This window comes from Martes martes (genome assembly GCF_963455335.1).
Source record: "Martes martes genome assembly, chromosome: 15".
In the NCBI taxonomy this organism is placed as follows: domain Eukaryota; kingdom Metazoa; phylum Chordata; class Mammalia; order Carnivora; family Mustelidae; genus Martes; species Martes martes.
This window is the reverse complement of record NC_137903.1, coordinates 26,253,740-26,279,421: the sequence shown is the minus strand read 5'-3', so window position 1 is coordinate 26,279,421 and position 25,682 is coordinate 26,253,740. Positions and strand designations below refer to the sequence as shown.

General features: G+C 54.7%; 1 protein-coding gene across 1 annotated transcript; it reads right to left on the bottom strand.

Annotated features, from left to right (window-relative positions):
- Positions 1-379: 379 nt before the first annotated feature.
- REN (renin) lies at positions 380-11,003 on the bottom strand (the record flags this gene model as incomplete). Its single annotated transcript, XM_080824207.1, has 9 exons — positions 380-726; positions 1,789-1,887; positions 2,104-2,248; positions 2,665-2,784; positions 4,946-5,142; positions 6,067-6,185; positions 6,759-6,882; positions 7,447-7,597; positions 10,906-11,003. 9 exons carry the CDS (start codon positions 11,001-11,003, stop codon positions 565-567), a joined length of 1,215 nt encoding a protein of 404 aa, XP_080680333.1. The 3' UTR covers positions 380-564.
- Positions 11,004-25,682: the final 14,679 nt, after the last annotated feature.

Genomic DNA, 25,682 nt, shown 5'->3' with positions numbered 1-25,682 from the left:
CATTGCCAGGCAATGGTGTCTTAGACTGCATGTGTCAATGGCGACGTGGGCCGGGGGGCTAAGGGGTGTGCGTGCACAAGGGGCCAGGCGGAGCCTGAGTTTGAGGCTGGCTTCTACCAGCTGGGAGCACCTTTCTGACCCACAGTCTCAGGTCACAGCATTAGCTCTGGTCCTGCAGGTGCTGCGGGGGAGCACGGAGCTGGCTGTGTGTGTCAGCAGCCCCACCTGAGCGAGGATGAATGGCATCACCCCTGCACGCAGGAACCTGTGCGTGCGGGTGAGTGTATAGTTTGTCATTCTATGTCACATTCCTGTCTGCACATGATCCCTGGCTGCATCTCTCATCTCAGACCCCAGTGAACCCAGGTGCAACAGGGCTGTGAACATGAAGTCTTTATTCTGTTTGTTCTCGAAGCAGGGAAGCGCTGGTGCTGGAGGCAAGCATCTGGGAGGAGCTCCACACCCCATGCCCCTGTGTGAGGGCTCGGGCGGGGGAGCGTCCTGGAGTGCTCTAGCTCTGGGCTAGGGCTGGAGGAAGGGCCCACTTGGGCAGCAGAGGGCCTCTCAGCGGGCCAGGGCAAAGCCGATGCGATTGTTATGCCGGTCAAACTCCGTGTAGAACTTGCGGATGAAGCTGGCGCCCAGGACCCAGACAGGCCCGGCGGGCGGTGGGACATCCAGACCATGGAGGGCCAGGGTGCACAAGTCATCATTACCATAGGAATCCTGGCAGGAAGCGAGAGGGTTTCTGCCACTGCCTGGCACACGACCTTTCTCCTTTCCCCTCGCCTGACCCCAGCAGCTGTCCTCAGCAACATTCACCCCTTCCTCTCCCATCGACTCCGGCCTCTCTTGCCCTTTCAACCCAACACGCATCCTCCTGGATGTGGGTACTGAGCTGGACACCGGGCAAACAATGCGTCAGGCACAGTGCATCTCCAAGAGCTTACATTCTGGCAGAACTTCTGATCCTACGCAAGTTATTTAGCTGCCCTAAGTCCATCGGGCATAAAAGGGGTTAAAAGTATAGTTACATAGCATTACTGGGGGCAGCTGCAGAGAAGGTGGAGACAAGGGGATGAGCACAGTGATTCCCAAACTTGGCTTTACATTGAAATCACCTGGGGAATTTTGAAAAACACTGATGCCCAGGCTTCAGCCCCAGAGGTTCTAATTTTTTTTTTTAAGACTTTTATTTATTTACTTGACAGAGAGAGAGATCACAAGTAGACAGAGAGGCAGGCAGAGAGAGAGGAGGAAGCAGACTCTTCACAGAGCAGAGAGCCCGATGTGGGGCTCAATCCCAGGACCCTGGGACCATGACCTGAGCCGAAGGCAGAGGCTTAACCCACTGAGCCACCCAGGTGCCCCCAGAGGCTTTAATTTAATACATATGGGCTGTGGTTCGTAACTGGGATTTTTCAAAGATTTGTTTGCTTATTTATTTGTGAGACAGAGAGCACCGGCCTGAGGGGCAGAGGGAGAGGGAATCTCAAGCAGACCCCGTGCTCAGTGCGGAGCCCAAGGCAGGGCTAGATCTCACAACCCCAAGATCACGAGCCCAAGGTCATGACCCTGAGATCACGACCCCAAGCTGAAACCAAGAGTCGGACACTTAACGGACTGCACCACCCAGGCGCCCCTTGTTAGTGGGATTTGTAAAGTTTCCAGGTGACTCTAACTTGTAGCTGAGTTTGAGAACCACTGATGGGGCATAAGACCTGGTCCCTTTTAGAGGCCCGTGCCCACCCGTCCTCCCTGTCGCTGAGGGGCAGCTTGGACCCTCACCTGTAACACATAGTCTGAGCTGGTGAGGGTGTAGGCTCTTCCTCCAAGGTGGAAGGAGATGTCGGGGAGCGTCGGCACCTGGTTGCAGTTTACGACATACTGAGGGGAAGGTAAAGGGAACCCGTTGAGTGTGGGAAGTCCCCCAGCAGACACAGCCCTGTGCCTGTGGCTGGGCCTCTCTGCTGGAAGAGTGAGAGGAGAGGAGGGGAAGCCCCAGAATGGCCCCACTTGGAACCTACTGCTTCTGGGGTAATTCTGGGGCCCAGGTTGTGCTCCCCAGCAGCCTCTGGTGCTCCCACTCCCCCAACTTCTTACTTCATTTGTGCTCAGTTCCTTGGCCCCCAGGGTGTCCATGAGCAGCCTCAGGGAGCTTGTGGGACCCGAGATGTACGATGCACCGGTATCGACCACCACCATGCAGCCCTCCTCGCAGACCACGGTGGCTGACCTCACAGACACCCTGGGGGAGGCCAGTTGGAGCGTCAGACAGACAGCAGGCTGATGGGACCCCGCCAGGCTGCACAGTTTCTCTGAGTGAGGCCGGGGGCGGGGGCCCATGCTGGTGGTCCCGGGATGCACTGGAGGATGGGAAGGCATGCGCTGGAGGAGGAAAGGTGCCGTCCCCATTGCCAGCATACCGCCTGGTGACCCGCCGCCTCTTCTCAGTGGACCCCCTCCCCTCTGCTCGTCATAACTCTGTGTTCCCTAGCCCTGGGCAGAGCGCCCAGAGAGCAAATGTAGGCTGTGCCTTAAGAAGGTACTGCATTTTAGGACAGAGGACAAGATGGTAAGGCTGCCCCTTCCCACCCCCACCCCCACCCCCAGCAGCAACAGCAGCAGCAATTCCGGAGAGCAGGAGGGTGGAGGGTTCCTGACCCTTTCATCTTGATCTGCCAGGAGCCAGTCTGGCTGACGCTCACGTAGTGGAAATTCCCTTGGTAATACTGGGGGTCGCTGCCTCCCAAGACAAGCTCTCCTCCGAGCAAGTGGGAATCCCTAGAGGAAAGATCAGAGCTCCTAAAGACCCATCACCTGGAGACCTGGCACCCCAGCAACCAGGGCAGTTGGGCAAGGGGACGGGGGTGGGGGGTGGGAGGGAGAGGGCAGAGGACAGAGGACGGTGGGCAGGGTGGCATGGCCAGGAAGCTGCAGGAACACCACCCCTCCACCTTTCTCGCACCCGCTCAAGCATCCCCCCAGAGAAGGATCCGGCACAAGGACAGTGAGCAGAAGGCAAGGTGACAGTTGGCTGCACCCTCACTTGGGTTTGGGGAGCTGCAGGTTGAGCAGGTGTGTGGGTTGGGGAGCTCTCGGGGACCTGTGGGGTCAGAGCAGGTAAGGGGCAGGAGGCAAGCTGGAAGGAGGGGTGGACAACTTCGGCATCCAGCAGAGCCAGGGCCTGCAGAGGCGAGTTGGGCTGGGTGGCTGCTGTGAATCTGACCCTGGTGTTCAGGAGGGTCAGGGTCAGGGCCAGGGGTCAGGGGTGGGGCTCAGCTCCTTACTTGGAGTTTCTGCAGAGAAAGAGACACAGCAGAGAGGAGGCCTAGGTTTCAGCTGAGCCTTACCAGTCTCTCTGTTGGGCAGGGCGGGTACCATGCCCGCTTTTTACCCTTTAGGTGAAGTCACGCAGCAGGGGGGAGTGGGGTGAGGGGAGCCAGGCTCCAGGTGCCCCGTCCACAGCTAACCACCTTGCCTTCCTCTCCTCCCTGCTGCACAGCACCTCCCACAGCTCAGGGCCTACCCCAGGGGGCTGGTTTCCCATGTGCATGTGTGGGTTGGGGGTTTTCCAACGGGCGCCTGGGAGGTTTGGCACATGCTCTGTGGGCATGTGTAGCTCACTGCCCTTGTACAATGCGCATGTGCAAACACCAGTCACCTCTGCCTCACTCCCAACACTTCAAGATCCTTCCGAGGTTCCCTCCTCCCTGTCCCAGGGTCAAGGAAGAAGCAGGCCCTCTTCTCAACAAGGCCCTTCTTCCTCCTGCCTGCTGGATTCTCCTCCCTCCCGTGGCCTCCAGACTCCTGAGCCCTCCATGATCCTCTCCTTTCTTCCAGAGTTTCCATCTCTCACTTTCCATTGGCTTCTTCCTCCACCTGCAAGCAGGCTCCGGCCTCCCCCAGCATTTCCAAACACCCACTCTTCTCTCTGCTTCTCCACCTGTACCCCCTTCCTGACATTTCCTTCCCTGTCGAATCTCTCGGGGTATTCTTCATCTGCCCTCGCCTCCTGACACCCACGTCTACCTCCCCTCTGCTGGCCATCTGGCCACGCCCCCATCTCTGAGACAGCTCTGCCTGTGACTGTCCCCGGCTACAGCTACGGGGCCCTTTGGTGGCCTTTGCTCAGTGCCTTGCGTTTCCTGGTCTCCCTTTTACCTGTGTGATTTCTCTGGGCCCCGAGCCTCCCCTCCACTCATCTTGTGTTCCTCCCCTTAGGACCCCTCGTGTCCAGCTCTTACTGTCTTTCCAGACCCAGCAGCCAGCCCAACAGCTGGCAACGGCTTCCCCCAAGGCTGGCTGAACTCCGCATAAGCTCAGCCCCGAGTGGAAAGGCACCTATGCGTGTCAGCCCCTCGCTCTCTGTTGCTGCACATTACGTCATGGTGTTTCTTGTCTTCCTTCCACACCGTAAGCTCTGTGAGGGCAGGGACTCTGTCCTGTATAATGTGTTCATGGCTGCACCCCAGGACTTCTCATGGCGTTTGGCACATGAGCACCCAATATTTGCTGAATCAATGAAGGGGCAAGTAAATGAAAGAATTAATGAAGCCATCTTTCTGTGTGAGTGGGGTCGTGGGCCCCTCACAGTGATGCTTTACTTTCCATCTCCCCTGGCCTGCATTTTGCTCTTGTTCTAGAGCAATGCTAATAGAACTTTCTATAATGATGGAAATGTTCTCTATCACTACTACCCAGTATGTAGCCACTAGTCACTGTGACTGTTGAACACTTGAAATGGGGTCGTGTGACTCAGGAACTTTTTAAAATTTTAATTTAAATTTAACTGGTGGCTTCCAACCTGGCTAGTGGAGTTCTGTATATGAACTGAATGCCTCCTAGTCATGAACATGTTAAAATTCCAGTCCTGACTCTCTTCCTGCTCTCCTGCCTCCCTCCCTCCCTCCCCCTGTCTCGGCCCCTGGAGCCCCAGGCTCACCTGCTGTAGTAGACAGAGAAGACATCTTCCTTTAGCACCCCTTGGGAGAGGATGTGGTCAAAGACAGGGGTGACCCCGCCAACAGCCTGCGCTGGGAAGCCCATGCCCAGAACCCCATCAAACTTAGCCAGCATGAAGGGGATCAGGGGCAGCTCTGTGACCTCTCCAAACGTCTGTGTCACTGTGATGCCACCCACCTGTGGGAGAAAGGACCAGAGGAGACCAAGCCTACTGTCCTGTTCCTGCCCAGGGTCTAGTCTAGGGCCCACATGCCCTAGGGTGGAGAAATTTGGGATGAGACCATTTCATCAATCACCCCAGCACCAGCCCCCCATATCCTCTCTTCTAATACTTGTGCAGGCTATGGGGGTCCAGAGAGAAAGGGGCTTGCCCCAGGGCTGGGAGGGGCAGAGGCTGAGAAGATGGTTCTGCCAGGAAGTAACAGAAAAAGGCACCAGGAGCTCCCACACCCCTTCCCCAGGGGCCCAGCTTCCACACTGGCGGAACTGGGCCTCAGTTCCCCACCTCCACTGTGGGTAAGGATTTCTTCAGCCCAGCCAGGCGTCCTCCCCTGGTTTCACAGACAAGGGGGGGGGGTAAGGGCTCCTACTGATTAGCTCTCACATTCCACGTGTACCCCTCCCATAACAGCAGGAGCTGGAGAAACCCCAGAATGGAGAGGGTCAGATGCAAACCAAATGAAAAAGAAAACCAAGCCCTGACCATAACCCAAACTTCAACCTCGGCTGTGAACTTAACGCCTATGCCTGACCCTAAAACAAACTCTGACCCCAACCTCACCAGTACCACTGACCCTGACTCAGACCCTGATTTCAGTCTGGGGTCTGGTTAAGAAGAGCGCAGTCAGAGCTGGGTGAGCTCGAGGTCAAAGTCTCCATAAACGTCCCCCCCGTGCAGCCAGGAGCTCAGGTTTGCTGGGTCCCAGATGCTGCTGCTTTGCCTCACTGGCCCCTGGCAGGTGGCAGGTCAGGGTTCCTCCCCTCCCCAGGCTCCAAGGTAGGCTGAACTGTACCCTCCCCAAGTATGGGCCCTCAGGCGGTAGGAGATGCCTGGGGACCAAAAAGGGCAGAGGTCAGGTGACCTGGGACACTCCCACTTACAGTCACCATGTCCTGACTCAAGAAGCCTTTGACCTTCCCGGATCCGTAGTGGATGGTGAACGCCGTCCCGTTCTCCATATAGCTGGAGGATTCCGAGGAGTCATAGAGGCTGTGAATCTCTGTCAGGGAGACGTAGGCTCAGGGCTGTCCGATGGAGGCCTGGCCGGGGTGGGGGGCAGGGAGGCAGGTGCCCTGGGCGTATGGTCCCTGTGGTTGAGAACTTAGGTGCAGGGGTGGGGTGGCCCTGCGATGGGAGGCTTGAAAATGTGTTTCATCAATCAAGGACTATGTGGTTTCTTGGGCCCCTGTCAGGTGCCCAGATCTGTGAGAAATTTGTCTCTAATGAAGCATTTCTAATGCAGGGGTGCTGAAAAGATTCTGGTCCCGGTGAGCATTAAGTAAGAGGATGTTGACTAAGGAGAAGTCAGTTCTCTCCCCATCTCAGGAAAGGGGAGAAGCGGCCTTGTGGGCAGGCTGGGGACTCCTCTGGCTTGCCATTTTACCTTGGTGGTCACATCAGGAAAATGGGGGGCATTTTCATCTCTCCTCTCAGGGGCGGTGAGAGCAGGGACGGGGGGAGATGGATCTGATGGCAGCAGAGGGTGTGAGGCAGGACTAGCCAGGCGTGGAGGGGGCTTGGGAGAGGAGCCTCAGGCCTTGCAGGGACGGGCGGTGGCGGGGGGAGCGCTCACCACAGGCCGTGTAGAGAGGGCTGCACTTGGTGGAGGGCACCCAGAGGTTGGCCGAGCCCGTGTCAAAGATGACTTTGAAGGTCTGGGGTGGGGTGCCGATGCCAATCTCGCCATAGTACTGGGTCTGTGCGGGTGAAAGGAAAGAGGCAGCTGGGGGGTGGGGAGGCTCGGGAGCCTTGGGCTTTTGCCTGATACCCCTTCTGGCACGTGAGGTGAGATGAGGTAGCTCACACAGCCTCTCTGGGTTTCCACGTTCTAGCAGGGCCTCGGTGTCAGGCTGAGTACCATCTTAGGACTTCCCAGGAAGTGAGACAAGACAGCAAAATAAAAATATTGAAAATGAAGCAGGAAGGTGTCCCACATCTGGGGGACTACTGATGCAATCAGTAGTCATGATGTACAGAGCCTGGTCACAGACACCTGCCCCTGAGGTCACGTACCCGTCCTACCCACCAGGGACACCTGGGCTCGAGGCCCAGAGCCTGGATTCGTGCATTCCCAACCTAACTCTGTTTCTGGGCTCCTTTCGGCCCTCTGTGCCTCAACCTTCCCAGCTCTGAAATGGGAATTTTATAGGCTGCCCAGTGTGGTTCAACAGTCCCATCAGAGACAGCGTGGAAAGAGCACAGAAAGCCTTGGGTCGAGAGAGAAAGGAGACGGAGGAGCAAGGCCCCACCCGGCCACTCACGTCCAGGTAGTTGGTGAGGACCACTGGGGAGGTGCCGTTGCCAAAGGAGAGTCTCTTGGTAAAAAGGCTCCAGTCAGCACCAAGCCTGGCCACATCCACGCCTCGCTCCTTCAGGCTTTCCCGGATGGAGGGCATTTTCTTGAGGAAGATCCTGGTCCAGGAGGAAGGAGGGAAAAACCAGAAGAGCTCTGTACTCCCCCATGATAATGGTGGGGTCCCCGAAGCTTCTAGTACAATTCTCCCTAACCAAGCCCAGACACTGAAGCATGGCTCCTGTGCTCTAAGGCCTCTCAAAGAGAATTTGCAAGCCTCCTCGAGTCAACTGCACTGGAGTTAAATAATCCTCCATGCACTTCCTTCTGCTGTCTAATTTTGATCCCTATCACGACAAAGGCATTTGTTCATTCTTTCTTTCATTCCATAATTACATGCTGAACACTTACTCTGTGCCCGCACTGCACTGGATACTAGAGATAGAAAGATAAAGATCATCGCTGTCTTCAGGGAGCTCCAGCAGGCGAGGAGCGGGAGGAGGAAGAGGAGGAAACCCAACAATGACATCCCCTCTAAGATGACGACTGGCGTGCTCCTCTCAAGGCTGGACAGGAGGATGCAGTGCCGCTGGAGGCCTGTAGGTGGCGGCAGGCACCCACAGCAGCCTGCAGGGGCTCTGGGATGCCACGCGGGGTAGACACCCAGCCAGGGCTGTGGGCTGGAGCCTGAGGACTGAACGGGTGGGGTGGGGAAAGCAGCCAACATCTCCAGAGTGCCTGTGCCCTCTGTCCTTGGAAGGAGATACCTTCTTGAGCCCGAGTCCCAGCCCTTCAGCTTCTTTCCCTGACTCCTGCCTCTCGCCTTTGGGAGGTGGAATTAAAGACACTGGGGATGGGGGGTGGGTAAAGCATACGGAGCTGCCACTTGGTGAGCACCAAACACTACCCTTCGCCCCCACGTAGCCCTCATGAGGCCATCGTTGTCCTCATTCTATGACCAGGAAGCAGAGGCTCCCCAGGGGTGGGAGGACTCAGAAAGGATAGAGCAGGGATTCGAAACAGTGTGTCTAGTCATGTTCCCCAGAGGGCAATCCCAGGGCTTCCACGTGACAGCTCTTTGTGGAAGCCTGGGGGGTGTGTGTCCCTAGCTGTTGGCCAGGGGGTCCCAGGAATGCAGCCCAATTTATGGGGAACCTGTCTTTTCTAGCTGCTCGTCGATTTATACTTCCCTTTCCTGCTCCTACCCGGCGTTCCCAGACCCCATCATGCCCATGGACCGCAGTGCAGCTTTCCTGCCAACCAGTGTCCTTTCTTAAGGGACATGACTTATCACAGTCATGTCACCGTTTACTGTTCACAGAGAAGTTTCACAATGACGGTCTTATTCTCCACCATCCCGTGGGGTGGGTGATTATTCCCACTTCACAGACAGGAAAATGGAGCGGCAGAGAAAGCCTGATCCTAAAGAGGGTGCATTTTCTACCACTTACCCTGAATAGCCTCTGCTCTGGACCTTTACTCTTACCATTCTCCTTTCAGAAAGTCCCTTCCCCCACACCCCACCTCTGCTTGGGCTCCAGCTTCATTTTCCCTCGGGTGCTCACAGCCAGCACTGCAAGTACAGCCTTGGGCTCGTGCACACGGTGGTGTCTGGTGGTGAGGGTGCAGCAGTCGTGGGTTCACTCTTAAATCCCTTATTACTGTGTGATTCGAATCAACTTACCTAACCTCTCTGGGCCTTTTTGTGCATCCCCATGAACTCCCCCATGAGATCAGCATGCAGATCAAACACGCTGCCCACTGCTCAATAAATGGAAAGTGTGTGTGCGAGAGCTGGCAGAACGCCCCGAGACCCGGGTCCTGTGTTCAGATCTCCCAGAGTGCCCCAGAGTGCCTTGTGTGACGCTGCGCACACAGCAGGGGGCAACATTGTGTGTTTCAAAAGCCTCTTTCTCCATTCCTGGCCCAACCCCTTGTTCTCTTTTTAAAGAGAACAAGGGGGCAGGGGTGGGCGCTTGTGTGGCTCAGTTGGTTAAGTGACTGCCTCCAGCTTAGGTCGTGATTCTAGAGTCCTGGGATCGAGCCCTACATCGGGCTCCCTGCTCAGCTGAGAATCTGCGTCTCCTGCTGACCCTCCCCCTCCCCCATGCTCTCTCGCGCTCATTCTCTCTCAAATAAATAGAATCTTTAAAAAGATAAAGAGAACAAGGGAGAATGTTTTTTACCTTGTTCTGCCTTTACCCTGGGTGCAGGGGCTGCACCCAGGCATAGTCTCACCCCACACCCCTGCCCTAGCAGTTACCCTCTGGGAGCCTCGGAGCAAGGGAAGAGGCTTTGGAAACAAAAGACCCGGTATGTGTTGAGTCTCAGCCTCTCACACGTGATCTCCCTGAGCATCGGTGTCCTCACCTGTAAAATGGAACTGTTGGGTTGTTAGCAAGAGGATTTGAAATACGCAAAAGATCCTATGAAATCCTAGGCATTTTACAGGCTTAGTAACTATGACCACTGTTGAAACCTATCCTCTTAGGGGCCTGGGGCTGGCTCAGTCTGTAGCACATGTGACTCTTGGTCTGAGAGTTATGAGTTCAAGCCCCACGTGGGGTGTAGAGATTCCTTAAAAGTGAGATCTTAAAAAAACAAAACACCTCACCCTGCCTTTTTACCTTGAGATCTTCTGGTCCCCCCTGCCCTCCCTATCCTGAAACCCTTTCTCCTCGAGGTCCTCATTGTCCTGCTTCTCCCCCTTCTGCAGGCTTAATGACCCTAGTGAACTTAATGGGCCCGGTTCCCACGGGCCTGGCCCTGGATGCAGGTGCTAGTTCGGTCCTCCTCCTCCCTCCTCTGGGCTGTCTTAAGCCTTTCTTTTAACACCGGTGACAATCCTGCCTGTAGGACTAACACCAGCTGATTTCTGCCGCTTGTCGGTATCACGCTGAGAGCTCTACGTACGTTATCTCATTAAATCTTCAAAGCAGATCTGTGAAGTAGGTGCTGTTATTATATCTGGTTTTAAACAGTAAACTGTGCCCTTGAGAGGTAAAGTAACTTGCCCAGGCTTCCTGAACTAGTTAGGTCAGCCGCTGGGGCAGGATTTAACCCAAGACAACGAAACTCTGGAAGACTTGTGTTCAACTACTGTATTCTTCCTTGGTGGGCTTCCCCATAGCACCCCCTTCTTAATAATTAGGCTGTGAGCTCTTTGAGAACAAGGGGTAGGTCTTAATCATCCCCACAGTGCCTCACATGGTGATTCATGCAGGAGCAAAAGCTTTGGGCAGAGATCAAAGGACATGGCTTATCGGACTGAGTCGTGTGCCCCTATTGGCCATAGGATACCGGCCAGTCCCCTCTCTGAATGGGACTGCGCCTCCCTGCCCAGCTGGTCGTGAGGACTGGGGGACACCCCCTGTCTGGAAGCCGGGAGCCCCAGTGCCCTGGCCCCCACCCGCACAGCCCAAGTTACCTTCCGAAGGCGCCCGTGTCTGTGGGGAGGCCGCAGGTGCAGGCGCCCCAGAGCACCAGCAGGAGTCCCCAGAGAGGCATTCTGCTCCATTGGTCCATGCTTGGCCTGGGTGCCGACTCCCTCAGGGATCCCCTGAAGCCTTGGGGCTCCCAGAGCCCTTCTTTTATGTGCTCCGCGCTTGGAAGTTTGTGATTTTGCTCTGCCCTGATTTATGATCATGGGGCAGATGGAGGGCAGCCAATAATAAATCCCCCCAGGGGACTAGGGGGGTGAAGGGTGACCAGGTTTCGACGCAGAGCTGGGGAACCAGGGAAAGAACCAGGGCTGTGGGAAAGCAACGCAGTGCCCCATGACGCCAGCGGCCCCATCTTGGCCTGCCCCTGAGGCCCCCAATCAGGCAGAGGCTGATGAGAAACAGCAGTGTTCAGGAACACGGTCAGGGCCAAGACAGGCGCACAGCCTAGGTTTTCTACCTCCCGGCCAGACTCGCCCCTCCGTACCCTTCAAGCTCCAACCTCTGCATTAACCCTAGCTGTGTCCCTGACCGGCTTCTCCCATGCTGCGTCTGTTTCCTTCTGGAACTTGGGCAGCTCTTCCTGGCTTGTTCGGGACAGAGCCAGACCCAGGGTCTCTGGGCCCCTGTTAGCAGCAGCCGTTCATGGGGAAGTACACTGCAGTGCCTTGTGGGGCCCCCGGGAAGCAGGGTGCTGGGGGAAGGGGTGTGTGTGTCCCCCTTCAGTGGACCCAGTGTTGATGGGAGAAAAGGGCAGCTCTCAGAAGAAGAGGTGGGAGGCTGGTCTCCAAACCCCTCCTTCCCTTCCAGCTTCGCCCTGAGCCCTTTCCGGGCCCTGTCTCTGCCGCCTTCCCTTTTCCTTGTAGTTTACAGTCCAGGCCAGCCCTCTGGACAGACACCTGGCCCCCGAATCCCGGGATGGGTGCTTTTTATTCAGCCTCCAATGTCCTCTCCTGGCCTCTCCCCCCTCATTCCTCCACGTGCATTTCAAATATCACCACCTGTGCTGGGCAACAGGACCCCCGATTCAGCCTGGAACTGACTGCCTTCTGCTGTGGGCTTCCACGGAGTGATGCGAGCCCTTCCAGGAGAGCGCGGACCTCAGCAGTCCCCTATCAGAGTTACCTGTGTGGATGTGTGTCAGCCTCTTGCCCAAAGGGTGGCTTAGCACTTATCAAATGAATGAACTGGGGACCTGTGTTCTGGCTTTGACTCTACCACGAACTTGCTATGTGACATTGGGCCCCTCCCTTCCCCTCTCTGGGCCCTAGTCCTTAAATCTATAGCGCCAGGCAGGTGCCGGATAGCCCCGAGGGTGCCAGACACTCTAGTGTTCTTTGCCTCCAGGGTGCTGCTCTCTGCACCAGCTGGGAGCAGTAAAGACTTAGAGGAGGTGGGGCACCGGTGTGGCTTGGCTGGTAGAACATCTGACCCTTGATTTCAGGGTGATGAATTCAAGCCCTGCCGTGGTCATGGAGCCTACTTAAAAGAAAAAAAAGACCCAGAGGAGCTCATCTCTGTTACTAATGTGTTGGCTAATGAATGTTTGGTCCTCTGAGATTTTAACACCCTCACTGAATGACGGGGGGACCTGGTGCTTCCTGGTGTAAACTCTTATTGGAGAATTTTCAGGCACTGTTGTTGGTGGTGAGGGAAGGATCTGAGGGCAGGGGAAAATTCTAAAACCCCTCTGAGCTGGGGACCTTTCTTGTCAGATTGAAAGAATGTTTATGAAGCGTTCCTATAGGCCTGTGCTCTTCATTCATGAGATAATATTCACCGAACACTTATTATTTGTCAGATACTTTTCTAGACACTGGGATTACGAAAGTAACAAGAATAAATACCATTTCTGCTCTTGTGGATCCCACAGTCTCTAGGAGAGGTAAATTATCATCATAACATAAAAAACATAAAATAATGATGGTGACCAGTAAGTCAGGGGCCTCCAGGAAGTCATCTCTATGGAAACGACACTTAGGTTGTGATTTGAAGGCCACATAGGCGGGCAATGAATAGCTGAAGAGGGAAAGAAATAGAGTCTGGATGGCAGGAGTATGTGCAAAGGCCCTGTGGAGAGAAGAAGCACGATGAGCAATAAGGGCCAAAAGAAAGCCAGTGTGGCTAGACGGAGAGCAGAGGAAGTGGCGTGACAGATGATGAGATGGGAAGGCAGATGATGGGAAGGGCAAATGCTTACTGAATGTTCCTTATGTGCCAGAAGCCATTCTAAGTGCCTAATGCATTCAACTCTCATGAACATCCGTGGGAGGTAGTTCCCTTATTGTTCCATTTTATAGATGAGGAAACAGATACGGGAGGATTCAGAAAGGAACTTGCCCAGGATCACACTAACAATAACGAATGCTGTCAGCTTGTAAGCTTAGACGGTATGTCCCCAAACTCACCACACAGCTGACTCAAGGATCAAACCATGACAAGTTCTTGAGCTCCATGCTGTGCTTAACTGAAGGGAAAAAGCGGCAAGCAGGTGAAGACGGGAATGATGACGTAACCAGATGTGTTTTGCAAAGACATGGCGGCTACAGTGTGGCTTAGCAGGGACTTTAGAATGGTCCAGAATCTTGTGGCATATGCCCATTAGACAACCACAGCCACAGAACTAGGTTGGACCAGGAGAGGTGGGCATGGTAGAGAGAGAAAAGATTGGATGGCTTAGAAAAAAATTCAGGAAATGAAATTGGGTGGTGGATGGGATATGGAGAGCGAAGGAGCGAGAGGTTTCTGGACTCCTGGTGATGCCGAGGGTGCAGGGAAGAGAAGTGGGATTCCATAAGGAAAAGGGTCTGGGGAGGCCATGAATTTGAGGACCTGTTGAGTGTGGGGTTCCTTTGAAACATCCCAGGTGGAAGGGAGATGGAGAGGAAAAAAAAAAAAAAAAAGAAATGTCCCAGGTATGACATGAAGTGGCAGGTGCACATGTGGACCTGGGTGAAGGATTAATGTGTGATTTGCAATTGCTCATTAATGTCACAGATGTGAATAAAATTAGCCAGGGGGACAGCAAAGAACCAGGAAGCCTCAGATTCCAGCTTTCATGAGTCAGCGGTGGAGAAAGAGCCAGCACTAGGAGACCACAAAAAGGAGGACAGAGAGGCAGGAGGAAAGCATCAGGTGTCCCCAAAGCCAAAGGAGGAGAGCAATTAAGGAGGGATAGTGAGCAGGGGCAGGTGATGCTCCAAGGTCAGGCAAGACGTGGGTTAAAATGCAGAGAGGTGGCCATAGGGCTGTTAGTGGGAGCTGTTTTGGTGATGCAGAGGGATGGGAGCCCAGGCAGGGATGGTGGGAGAGTGATGGGGAGTAGGGAGATGAAGGTGATATGGTCCAGCAGCTACTCTGAGAAGCTGGGGATAATGAAGGAGGAAGTGATGGTTGGAAGAGAATGAGGACCAAGTGAGCATCTTTCTCTCTCCGTTCCCCTGCCTGCCCCTCTCCCTCCTTTCTTTCTTTCTTTCTTTTTTTTTTTTAATATTTATTTATTTGACAGACAGAGATCACAAGTAGGCAGAGAGGCAGCCAGAGAGAAAGAGGAGGAAGCAGACTCCCTGCTGAGCAGAGAACCCGATGCAGGGCTCGATCCTGGGACCCTGAGACCATGACCTGAGCTGAAGGCAGAGGCTTAACCCACTGAGCCCCCCAGGAGACCCCCTCCTTTTTTTCTAATGGTGGGAGGGGGTTGAATATATTTAAGTGCCCAGGAAGGACTCGGTGGAGAGGCAGGATGACCACCACTGCAAGACTCCTGAGCAGGAGAAAGGAAGACGAGCATGCAGGGGGCCTGCCCGGAGTCATTTACCTGCCAGGCCCGGAAGCCAAGGACCTTTCTCTGCGGCCACTGTCAGCTTCTCAGACAAGTAGGGAGCAAGGACCTCTGCTGAGACTTGGGGATGGCTGGGGTCTGGAGGCATGAAGGACACGGAGGAGGCTTGAGATAGTTAGGGAAAGTGAGAAGGAGCTGACTAGGGAAACGGAGAGGGTTTCTGGGAGGAAGGTGGACATTGAATGGCTGGAGATCACACCTTTGTTGGAAGCCAGTCTGCCCTGTCCTCTGCCTCCCTGCTCCCACCACAGTGCTTGGGTGCTGGGGCACGGACACCAAGACAATGTGTGGCTGGCTTTACCCAGGGCTGGGGTGGTACCAGGTGTGGTGATCAAAGAGGGGGGACAAAGGGATTTAGGGTCCTGGCAAAAATAGTATAGAATGATAGACCGTGGCCTAGAAGGGGGATGTGGGAAAGAAGGACAGCATAGGGCAGAGGACGAACGGGAAGCAAGCAGAGGACCGTGAGCAAAGAGCGAGCAGGGGGGGTGGGAACAGCTGAAGCCTAAAGCGGGCAAACGACAAAGGGCTGGTCAAGGGTGGGACGTTCGAGACTTTTTCAAGGTAGAGCAGTGACAAGCGATGGCAAAGCCAGAGCAGGACATGGGGGTGAGGTCCTTGGCCGGAGGGCACTCAAGGAGCCGAGAGGCCAGAGTGCCAGCCAGGTCACCATCTGCGTGGATGGTGATGTCATCTAGAAGGATCACAGAGGGCATAGGGTAGAGGAAGGCTGTAAGTCAGAAGCCAGAGTCTTTGATAAACGAGGGGGTGGGACCGGCACATCCGGAAATGACAGCAGTGAGTGGGGGAGGGGAAGGTCCAACACAAAGAGCCAGGGCCTGGGAGAAGGGTCTCCTCCCAATGTCCACGTCAGCCCTGGGAGGCAAGTGGACCAGTATTCCTCTAACACAGGAGAAAACCAAGACCTAGCAGGGGTATATGGAATGGGTCCTAATTCATAGCTGGTGCGTGGCCCCGGATCTCCCCTGCGGCAGCCATATCCGGTGGGGGGGGGGGCAGCTGCCAAAGGGTGGATGTCCTGCCCCAGAATCGCACTTGTCCCCACCTTGAGGCTCTCTGCTGATGGAGAATCAGTCGGGAATTTCAGGAGGGGGACCGAAGGGTGAGATGGTCTCTTTTCCCATCTGAGACCCTGACAAGGTTGTGACCTGTCCTGGCTGATGCAGGGCACTAACCACTCCCTCCCTGCACCCCTCTCCAAGGCCCAGAGCAGAAGGAGCAGCAGGGGGCAGGGGAGAGCAAGTGCGGAGAGGGAGTCAGCCCGGAGGCTGCCTCTGAATGCGAGGGACCCCCTTCTACTTTATGGAGCCCCTGTCCTGCCCCATGGAGTGTTCTCTATTCTCTCGGCAGCCCGAGGAAGGGGGTGCTCTGGTGCCCACTGTTCAGACGAGGTAGCTGGGGCTTCAGAGAGCTCAGGGAGGGATGAGCTGAGCGCTTGCCCTGGGACCCCAGCCCCTCTGTGTGGCTCTGGGTGTCAGACATGCCTGGCAGAGCCATGGGATTCAAAAGAGGGGTGCTCAGCTACGACCCGGTGCTAGGGAGTGCTGCCACCCCAAGGTACTTCCTGGAGTGGGGGAGCTCTTTGAAGGCCAGCGCCCAGCACCCAGCTGCTGCTTGGACACCCAGCAGCAGTGGCGGCGGCTCGGGGAGGCAGGGTCCTGAGATGCATTCTAGGTTGACAAGGCTCTTCTGGGACAAAGACAGGCCTGGGGATTCCAGCCCACAGACATGGGTGCCCTGTGGCCCTAGGCACTCTCTAACCAAACGCCACCAACTGTGGGACACAGGTGTGAGTCAGGAGTGGGGACAACCCACAGGAGAGCAGCTGTGAGATGGAGGAGGGGCCCCCCAGGATGTGGGCGGACAGGCCAGGCAAGGAATCAGCTCCCACGGGGTGGCAGTGCCCAGAAGTGACTGTCTCCGGTGCCCCCTCCGCCCCTGTCACTGCGGCTCAGAGGCTGGAATAGAGGCAGCTGTTCCTTGCTCTTTTCCCAGCTCCCCTCAGGCCCCCTTCTGAACTCCTCGACCCGGGAGCCTGAGACCAGAGACCAGGTCCTACATCCAAGCAGGCAGTTCATGGTCTGGAGTGGGAATCAGCAAGGATCCTGAGGTTTCCTAGAGGGCTCTCCACGCACAGAGGCTGAGCCAGGAGAGAAAGCTCTAGAAGGATCTTCCCAGGGGAGCAGAGCCAGACCTGTTGGTACAGTCCCGTGGTACAGAAGTGAGGCCCTGGGGTAGGAGTGGCAGGGAGAAAGAGCCCGGGTTTAGCTGGCTTCCAGGGAAGAATGGGCTAGCATTCGGCACTGCCCAATGAGAGCGAGTACCCTGCCGGGAGGTATGCCCTGATCCTGGGACAGTCAGCCCTGGGATCTAGGATTCTGTGGGTCCGGACTTTCTGCCAGGGGGCCCGACGTGTGACTCTACCATTTCCATTGTCTTGGGGATAATCCAGAGGGAGATGGATGGCTGTACCACGGGAGTCTCTCCTCTCTGCCCTATGACTGTGTGGGGCTGTGGGCCCCTTATCGGGCTATCTCCCAAGCCCCCGTCAGCCCAGGGTCCATTTCTTCTCATGGAGGCTCCCCAGGATCCCACATCTAAGGCCCCAGGCTGCGTCACCTCGAGGTCGGGGGGTCGTGGAGCTGGTGGAGGCCAAGGGAAGGGTTGTGTTACACCTGCCCTTTCCCAGTGGGGGCAGAGCCCGGACATGAGAACCCGACAGGGAAAGCATAAATCCTGCCCGAGCCTGGCCCTCTGGTCAGATCCCACGGCCGTGTGTGCGCGGTGGGGTTGGGGCTTCCGGAGCCCGGGTCTCTCTCAGGAGACAAAAGGCACCCACAGTTTCTCTAAAAATGGCCCCAAATCCCACTTCGCTCCATGATACTGATCCCAAGGAGATTCGGGTGTTGTGACCAAGGCTGGGAGAGCTGAGTGGGGGCTGAGGAGGGAGGGAGAGAAGCCTAGCTGCTCCAAGAGCCTGATTTATGCTGTTGAGAGCGGGGCATGGATCTATTCCGGCCATCGTTAATTTAGCGGGTAACTCTTGCCCTGACCGCCGCCTTGGGGAAGGGGTAAGAAGGTGGAAATTGACCTTCTGGGTCAGGGAGAGAAACGTCTTCCGGCTGGTCCTGCGTCTGTCCATAAAGAGTGAACAGGGAAGCAGGAGAAAAGATAAAAAAACAGACATGTCTTTCTTCCACCTGACCTCCTGCGCACATCGCGCTGAACTCCCCACCCCTGGAGGGCCCCAGCTGGCTGCTTGGAGGAATTTTTCAATCAGATGGGGGAACTGAGCTCAGCAGCGATGAGCAGCTGGGGCCTCGAGAGGGAAAGAAAGACCCAGAATGGAGTTTAATCATCAGCCCAGGCTGCCGTGCGTGGGTGGGTCCTCCAGCAGTAATTACTTGGAGAGCTCTGGAGGAGGCCGCGGGGCTGGGACCAGAGCCTCAGAGCGCGGGGCAGGGGCAGAGAGGATCAAGTGTCCTTATCGGCTTGTTCTGGGAACCTTGGAGGAACAGGAACTTAGCCATGGGGTTGGGGTGATCCCAACCGGAGGCCTGTTCAGGTGATGATGCAGGAAAATGGGAGGCAGGTCACACAGGTCTTGGGAGCTGCGGGGGCTGAGGGGAAGAGAGGACTGGCAGGGGCTGGTGGGAGATTCTGGTCAGTGGGTGTTCCTGAGACGAGATGCACCCAGGATCCTGGGACCAGACGCCAAACCCTGAGGCTTGAAAACGAGAAAGTTTATAAACTGCTTTCCCCCAAATGGCGACGGAGTTCTGTTTCATTATCCAAAAAAGCTTAAACTGGAAAGATCCCTTTGCCAGAGGATGGCATGCAAATAAAGGAGCTCTCAGTGGAGGGAGGGAGAGAGAGAGAGAGTGTGTGTGTGTGAGTGTGTGTGGTGGTGGGGACAGTGGTGGTGATGCAGGCTGAGTGTCTGATGGAAGGTGCTTAGGGGTTTAGGTGCTAATGTGTCACCGGCAGGAGGATAGCTGGGGTGGGGCAGGGTTGTTAGGGAAAAGATACCCCAAGAACACACTTCCTAGAAAATGGACCTCTTCCTTTCTCCCTCCTTCCCTCCCTCTCTCTCGTTTTTCCTACCTTCCATCTTTTTTTTTTTTTTTTAAAGTAAGATCTATGCCCAACATGGGACTTGAATTCACAACCCCAAGATCAAGAGTCACATGCTCTACTGACTGAGCCAGCCATCTCTTACAGAAAAATAAACACTCTAGTTAAAAAAAAAAACAAAAAAAAACCCAGGGGCACCTGAGTGGCTCAGTGGGTTAAAGCCTCTGCCTTCAGCTCAGGGTCCTGGGATCAAGCCCCGCATTGGGCTCTCTGCTCAGTAGGGAGCCTGCTTCCCCCTCTCTCTCTGCCTGCCTCTCCACCAACTTGTGATCTCTCTCTTATTATTTAAATAAAATCTTAAAAAAAAAATAGAACTAAAAGGCTGATAATGAAACCTAGCAGTCATGAGTCCTGCCCCAGCCCCCAGTTCCCCCTTCCGTCCCCTCACTGCCCACCCCCCAGCTTCCAGCCCCAGCCCTCAGTCCTGCTACACAGAGGCACCACCTTTTTTTTTTTTCTAAGATTTTATATATTTATTCGAGAGAGAGCACTAGTGGGGGTGGAGGGTGGGGAGAAGCAGACCTCTTGCTGAGCAGGGAGCCTAAAGCGGGCCTCTATCCCAGGACCCCAGGACGGGAAGATCATGACGGGAGCGGAAGGCAGACCCTTCACCGACTGAGCCACCCAGGCGCCCTGAGACAACACAACCTTTGGACTCTCTGGGCTATTTGCTATTGTCGGTCTTTTATACTTCCCAAGGTTATGCTCCTCCTTCCGTTTCTTAATTTTTTCTATCTCATACATTATTTATTGATTTCCTTTCATGGCAGATGAAGATTTCTCTCATAATCCACCCCTCCAATTTTGACAAAATCAGAAGTCAGTGTTTACATTATTATAATTCAATTATTGTTCACAGTGTATAATGCAATTCTTTCCCCATGTAATTTTTTTGCTTTTCCTTAAGTTCATTACTGAAAACTCCTTCGTCTTCTTCCCACCCCTTGTTTTCCTCTGAGCCTGTGAATTCCGCCCGGATCCTCCAAACTCCAAACCCCCTCCCTGCCTCGTGCCATGTTCACGGACTCATCAGTGGGATTTTCTCCTGGAAGCCCCCAGTTCCCAGGCTGGCGGCACACTTTTTTTTTTTTTTTTTTTTTAAGAGAGGCGGGGAGAGAGGGAGAAGGGGCAGAAGGAGAGAGAGAATCTCAAGCCGACTCCACTTGCTCCGATTCTCAGATCCTGACCTGAGCTGGAACCAGGAGTGGGCCCACCAACCGCCGGAGCCACCGAGGCGCCCCCTGGCAACACGCGGTGGCCTGGGGCCCTCTTGGCGGCTCCCCACTGCGTCCAGGCTGGGGGTGGGGGGTGCTCCTGTCCTCAGGCTGCACTTCTGCCAACTGAGCATGCGTTTAGAGCTTTGCGAGAGAGCCTGCCAGACAAGTCAACGCTTCCAGGCCTGGCTCATCTACAAATGTTTCCGTTCCACACTTCCTCTTTCTAGTTTGGGTGTGAATAGAATTCTAGGTTGAAATATATTTTCCCTCTGAAATTGGAAGTTGTTTTTCGGATTTTCACAAGTCTGGTGCCACTCTTGAGTCTAGTCGCTCCGGTGGCTTTATCACGGGGGTGGGGGGGGGGCGTGGGCCACCGTTCCCGGGTCCCTGGTGTGGGTCTCTTCCAGGGTTCAGCGGTGCCCTCAATCTGGAAATCCATGTGCTTCCGTTCGTTCTGGAAAACTGTCTTGCATTTGATTCCTTGATCATTTCTTCCCTCCTATGCTCTCTTCTCTCTTCTGGAACTCGCATTAGTAGCATACTGCAAGTTGTTTGTTTTCTAAGTATTGTATATTTTATCTCCTGAGTTCTCTCTCTCTCTCTCTCTTTTTTTAAGATTTTATTTTTAAGGCATCACAACCGACTGAGCCAGCCAGGTGCTCCTCTCCTGGGGTTTCTTTTTTTAATTTACTTTCTAGGAGATTTCCTTAACTTTAGGTTCCCAACTCTTCAATTTTTCCATGCATTTTTTTCTCCTATATTTTATACTTCCAAGGGCCTTTTCTAATTCTTGACTATTTCTTCGTTTATTGCATCCACTACTTGTTTTATGGATGTAGAATTCTCTCTTATGCCCCTCGAGGATATTAATTACAGACCCGTTGGTTTGTTTTTTTGTTTTAAATGATGTCTCTGTGTTCTTTGTGTTTCTTTGGTTTGGTCTCCATCCAGATGAGGTTTTTTGCAAATCCCCAGGACTCTGTGGCTCTCGGTTCATGGTTGAGAGTCAGGTGGCATGGCCTAGAAATTCAGTGTGCACAGCAGGCTTATGCCAGGTCACCCCACTTTAGATGGGGGTTCTGAGCTGGCTTTTCTCTGGAGCACTACTGTAGACTGAATGCTTGTGTCTTCTCAAAGTCATATGTTGAAATCCTACCCCCCAAAGTGATGGTATTTGGAGGTGGGGCCTTTGGGAGGTGATAGGGTCATGAGGGTAGAGCCCTCTTGAGTGGGATTAGTCCCCTAAGAAAAGAGACCTCAGAGAGGTCCCTCCTCCTTCCGGCCATGTGTGGACACAGCAAAAAGACAGCCATCATAAACTAGGTAGTGGACCCTTACCAAACAGTGAATCTGAGCCACCTTGATCTTCGACTTCCAGCCTCCAGAACTGTGAGAAAAACATTTCTGTTGTTGTTGTTTTTGGAGATTTTATTTAATTACTTGAGAGTGAGTGAGTGAGAGAGAGAGCACAAGAGGGGCAGGGTCAGAGGGAGAAGTAGACTCTCAACTGGGCAGGGAGCCTGGTGCAGGGTTCGCTCCTGGGACCCTGGGATCATGACCAGAGTCAAAGGCAAATGCTTAACTGACTGAGCCCCCTAGGCATCCCCAAATTTCTGTTGTTTCTAAGCCACCCAGTCTATACTATTTTGTTAGAGCATCCCAGATGGAGGAAGACAGGCACCTCCGATGTCCATACCCGAGGTCTTCTCTCTGGGGCCTTCTCTCTGGGGAGGTAACACTTTGCTACTTACATCTGGGAAGAGAGATTTGGGATGGGGCTGGACAGACATCCTCAGACTTTCACACTGTCCCTATCTTTTTAGCTACCCTCTTCAGCTCCAACTTCATGGTGCCTGTGTCCCCATGACTCAAAATCTCCACTGTGTCCTCAAGGGACGAAGCTCTAGCCTCTTCCCGGGGCGTAGCTGGCTGTGTGGAGTGGGGAGGGGGGATGCAGCAGTCTGAGTGCTCTGTGTTTGGATTTCCAGCCAGCACCCCAATGCTGCCTCTGCCATTTTCAGTCCAGAATTCAGCCCAGCACCTCCCAGTCCCGAGACTGTCCTGGCGTGCCTCAGGAACCTCCTTTGCTGGCATTGAGGTGGCAGCTTCCCTCATTCTGCCAAGCCCTTTGTCTACTTGCCATCTTCAAAATCTGCTCATTATTTCTCATTTGCTGCGGCTTCCTGTCCCTTCTCTTTGTCCTTGAGAATTCATACCTCTCTGTTCATTTGGTGTCTTTCGTAAGGGGCTTTGGGAGGGAGCAGACAGCCATGTGTCCAAAGTGGTACTTTTTAAAGGTTTTGTGGAGGTAACACACTGAAAGGACAGTAGTTAAGACTATATTGGACAGGGGCGCCTGGGTGGCTCAGTGGGTTAAAGCCTCTGCCTTTGGCTCAGGGCTTGATCCCAGGGTCCTGGGATCGAGCCCCACATCAGGCTGTCTGCTCAGCAGGGAGCCTGCTTCCTCTTCTCTCTCTGTCTCTCTGCCTACTTGTGATCTCTGTCTGTCAAATAAGTAAATAAAATCTTTAAAAAAAAAAAAAGAGAGACTATATTGGGCAGCTTTCAAGAAAACAGAAGCAAACAGAACCTGAGAAGGACAGAACCTGAGAAGGTGGTGAAGCGCGGGGCCGTGTGTCCTGTCCCAGGGCTCCCAGCTCTGCGGCAAGCACGGAGATGCACTGGGCTCTGACGGCTGTAGACTGGCAGCCCGCACTGAAGGTGAGGAAGGCCCGGCTGGCTCTCCCTGGACTTGCCTCCCGTCATGCCCTGTGACCAAGTCATGCCAAGACTACAGAGGCCGCTTCCAGAGAGAGAAGGAGAACAAAAGGGCAAAATTCAGATGCCTGGCCCTTGACAGGAGCTTGGAGGGGAGGAGGCCTGCTCTGGTCTTCGGTGACCTTGACGGTGTTGTTATCAAAGCTGAAGAGGTGAGGCGTCTGGGTGGCTCAGTCAGTTAAGCGGCTGCCTTCGGCTCGGGTCATCATCCCAGGGTCCTGGGATCGAGTCCCAGCTCAGCGGAGTGCCTACTTCTCCCTCTCTCTCTCTCTGCCTGCCGCTCTGCCTACTTGCATTCTCTCTCCATCTCTCTAATAAATAATAATAAATCTTTTTAAAAAAGCTGGAGAGGGATCAGTTCGGGGTCACACTGGCTGCCAGCCCTGCTCCCCAAGACAAATCATGCAGGGAAAGGGGTGGCCCCAGGCACAACAGGGCTGGAGAGAAAGGGACCATAGCGGTGTATAGGGAGACTGTGGTGTTTGGAGTGAAAATGTGGGGGACCGAGCTCTCAGCTCTGGAGCTTTTCTGCTATGTAACTTTGGGCATGTCCCATACCCTCCCCCAGCCTCAGTTTCTCTCTTTTGTCCAAGGGAATGACATTGCGCATCTCATGCGGTTGCTCTGAGGACGAAGGGGGCAGCCTAGCACACTGCTTGTACTTGCCCGTTCCTTGTCAATATAGGACGAGTGATACTCGAGGCAGAAACATGACTGCCCCCCATGCCTTTCCACGGGGATGCGAGACCAGCTGCCTGCTATTCTAACAGGCTTCCCAAAAGGGGTGGAACTTGGGAAAAGACCCTGCCTCCTTCCCTTCCTCCAGCCCAGACCCTCCTGATTATTGGTCCCTTGGGGACTGTCCAGAGATCCCAGGAAGGAATGGGTGTGAGTGCCCTAGGCAGGCTTACCACCATGCCACGGGCTCCCGTGCCCTAGCAATCCCGGCTCACCCAGAAAGTCTGGAGAGGCTGATGGGAGCCCCTGGGGCCAGGAATGTGTATAGCCCCTCACAGCCTCCAGCCTGCATTGAACCTTCCTTCCAATTTAGGGAGCAGAGTCAGGCTGGGAACCCTATGAAACCAAAGATCCCCTTGTCCCAAGATACGGGGCGAAGAACTGGAAAGCCTGGAGTCTTCCAGGCTGCAGTCCTGGGGCAAGAAGCAGGGAACCAGCTCCCCTCCTGCTGAAACTGGGCTTCTGACTCGGCTAGAACGGGTGCCCTGAGGGGCACTTGATAAAGCCTGGAATGTAGTTAGAGGGGCCCACAGCACACACAGGGTCACATAGACACGTGTGTATGAACGTGCATGTGGTTCTCATATTCACTCCTTCCACACGCCCCCTTCACACAGACAGGCTTGCTTGTAAGACAGAGCCTCTCCCTGAAGCAGCACGCGCGTGCGTGCACACACACGCACATGTGCACACACATGTACACACACACACGTCCGTGCTCTTATCTCCTATCTGCCTAAACCTAAGGCTGTGAGGAAGGATGAGGGGGGCTCCGCAGGGACTTTTGTAAAGCTGGGCTGCCTAACAGCACATTTGAGACCCCTCAGCCTCTTCCCACCCACAGTCTTCATTAGAGAGAGGACTGGATCAGAGAGAATAGGAGAACTCACTTCTCAGATTGGTGTTGATGACTCCTCTCCCAGAGGCACAGAGAGGCACCCTAAGGCTGTTTGGGGGAGGAAGGGCCTTGGAAACACCAACCACGTGGCCCTGTCTTGCGGTGCTAGGACGAGAGCTCACCGCAGCAGGGATAATTGGAAAGATCCTGGAAGACGGTTTCAGGGTAGAGATGGGGGTGGGGCAGGTTGTCCTGTTCCCATGGCAGCCTATCTCATTGCTATAGCAACGCATCCGCCTTCATTCAGTGGAGTCCTGGTTTCTGTAATGGGTGGAACACTGGGGCGCTTCACGGGACGCCGGTGGCCCCATAATCCTTCTGGGAAAGAACATTTCCATCCCAGACCAAGCAGGGTAGGAGTAGGTGTGGGCTCCTAATAGGGCTGGGTTTTCCTGTGGGCGGAGGGGTGGATTTCCTCTCCGTTTCCCTACTGACCAGCTTCTACTACTTACTGCAGCAACCAACGCCCCAGCTCTCCTAGGGGGCCTCCAAGAATGTCCCCACAAGGCAGACTGACCTTTCCGATGTCGGGCCTGGCTGGCTCAGATGGAGTCTCAGGGCTGACTGTAAAGCGGGGGAGCCAGGTGCTGGTGTTGGGAGCCTGATGAGGCTCGCTGGTCAGGGGCTGTGTGCCTTCAGGGAGTTATGTATCTTTCAGACCCTCAGGGTTCTCACCTGTGAAAATGGAGCTACCACACGCCCAGCCCTCTGGGTGAATCCAAGGGTGCAGAAAAGAGATACACATCAAGAACTGGACCCCTCCGGGGCTTTCCCTGAGGGAAGGGCATGGACGGCCTGACCATTTCTGACACCCCCTTGCATGCGGAGTAGGGCATCAGGGCCTCGGTTGGAGCGCCCCAGCGGCGGTCTGACTGTGGGGCTGCGGTGATCTTTAAACTCCAGCGGACAGGGCAGTGGTTGGCATCGTCTTCCAGATCAAGCTGTCCCGCTGGCTGTATACAGACACTGTCTCCCCCAGGCCTAGATCAAGTGCTGCTCAGGGTGAGGGCCAAGGCTCATTGCCCTCTGCAAAATGTTGTAACCTGTGGGCAATCAGAGAAGCCTAGGCATGAAGACAGCTTCAGAATTTTAACAGAAACCCGATATTGCTGAAAGACCGAAACAGCATCCAGTTTG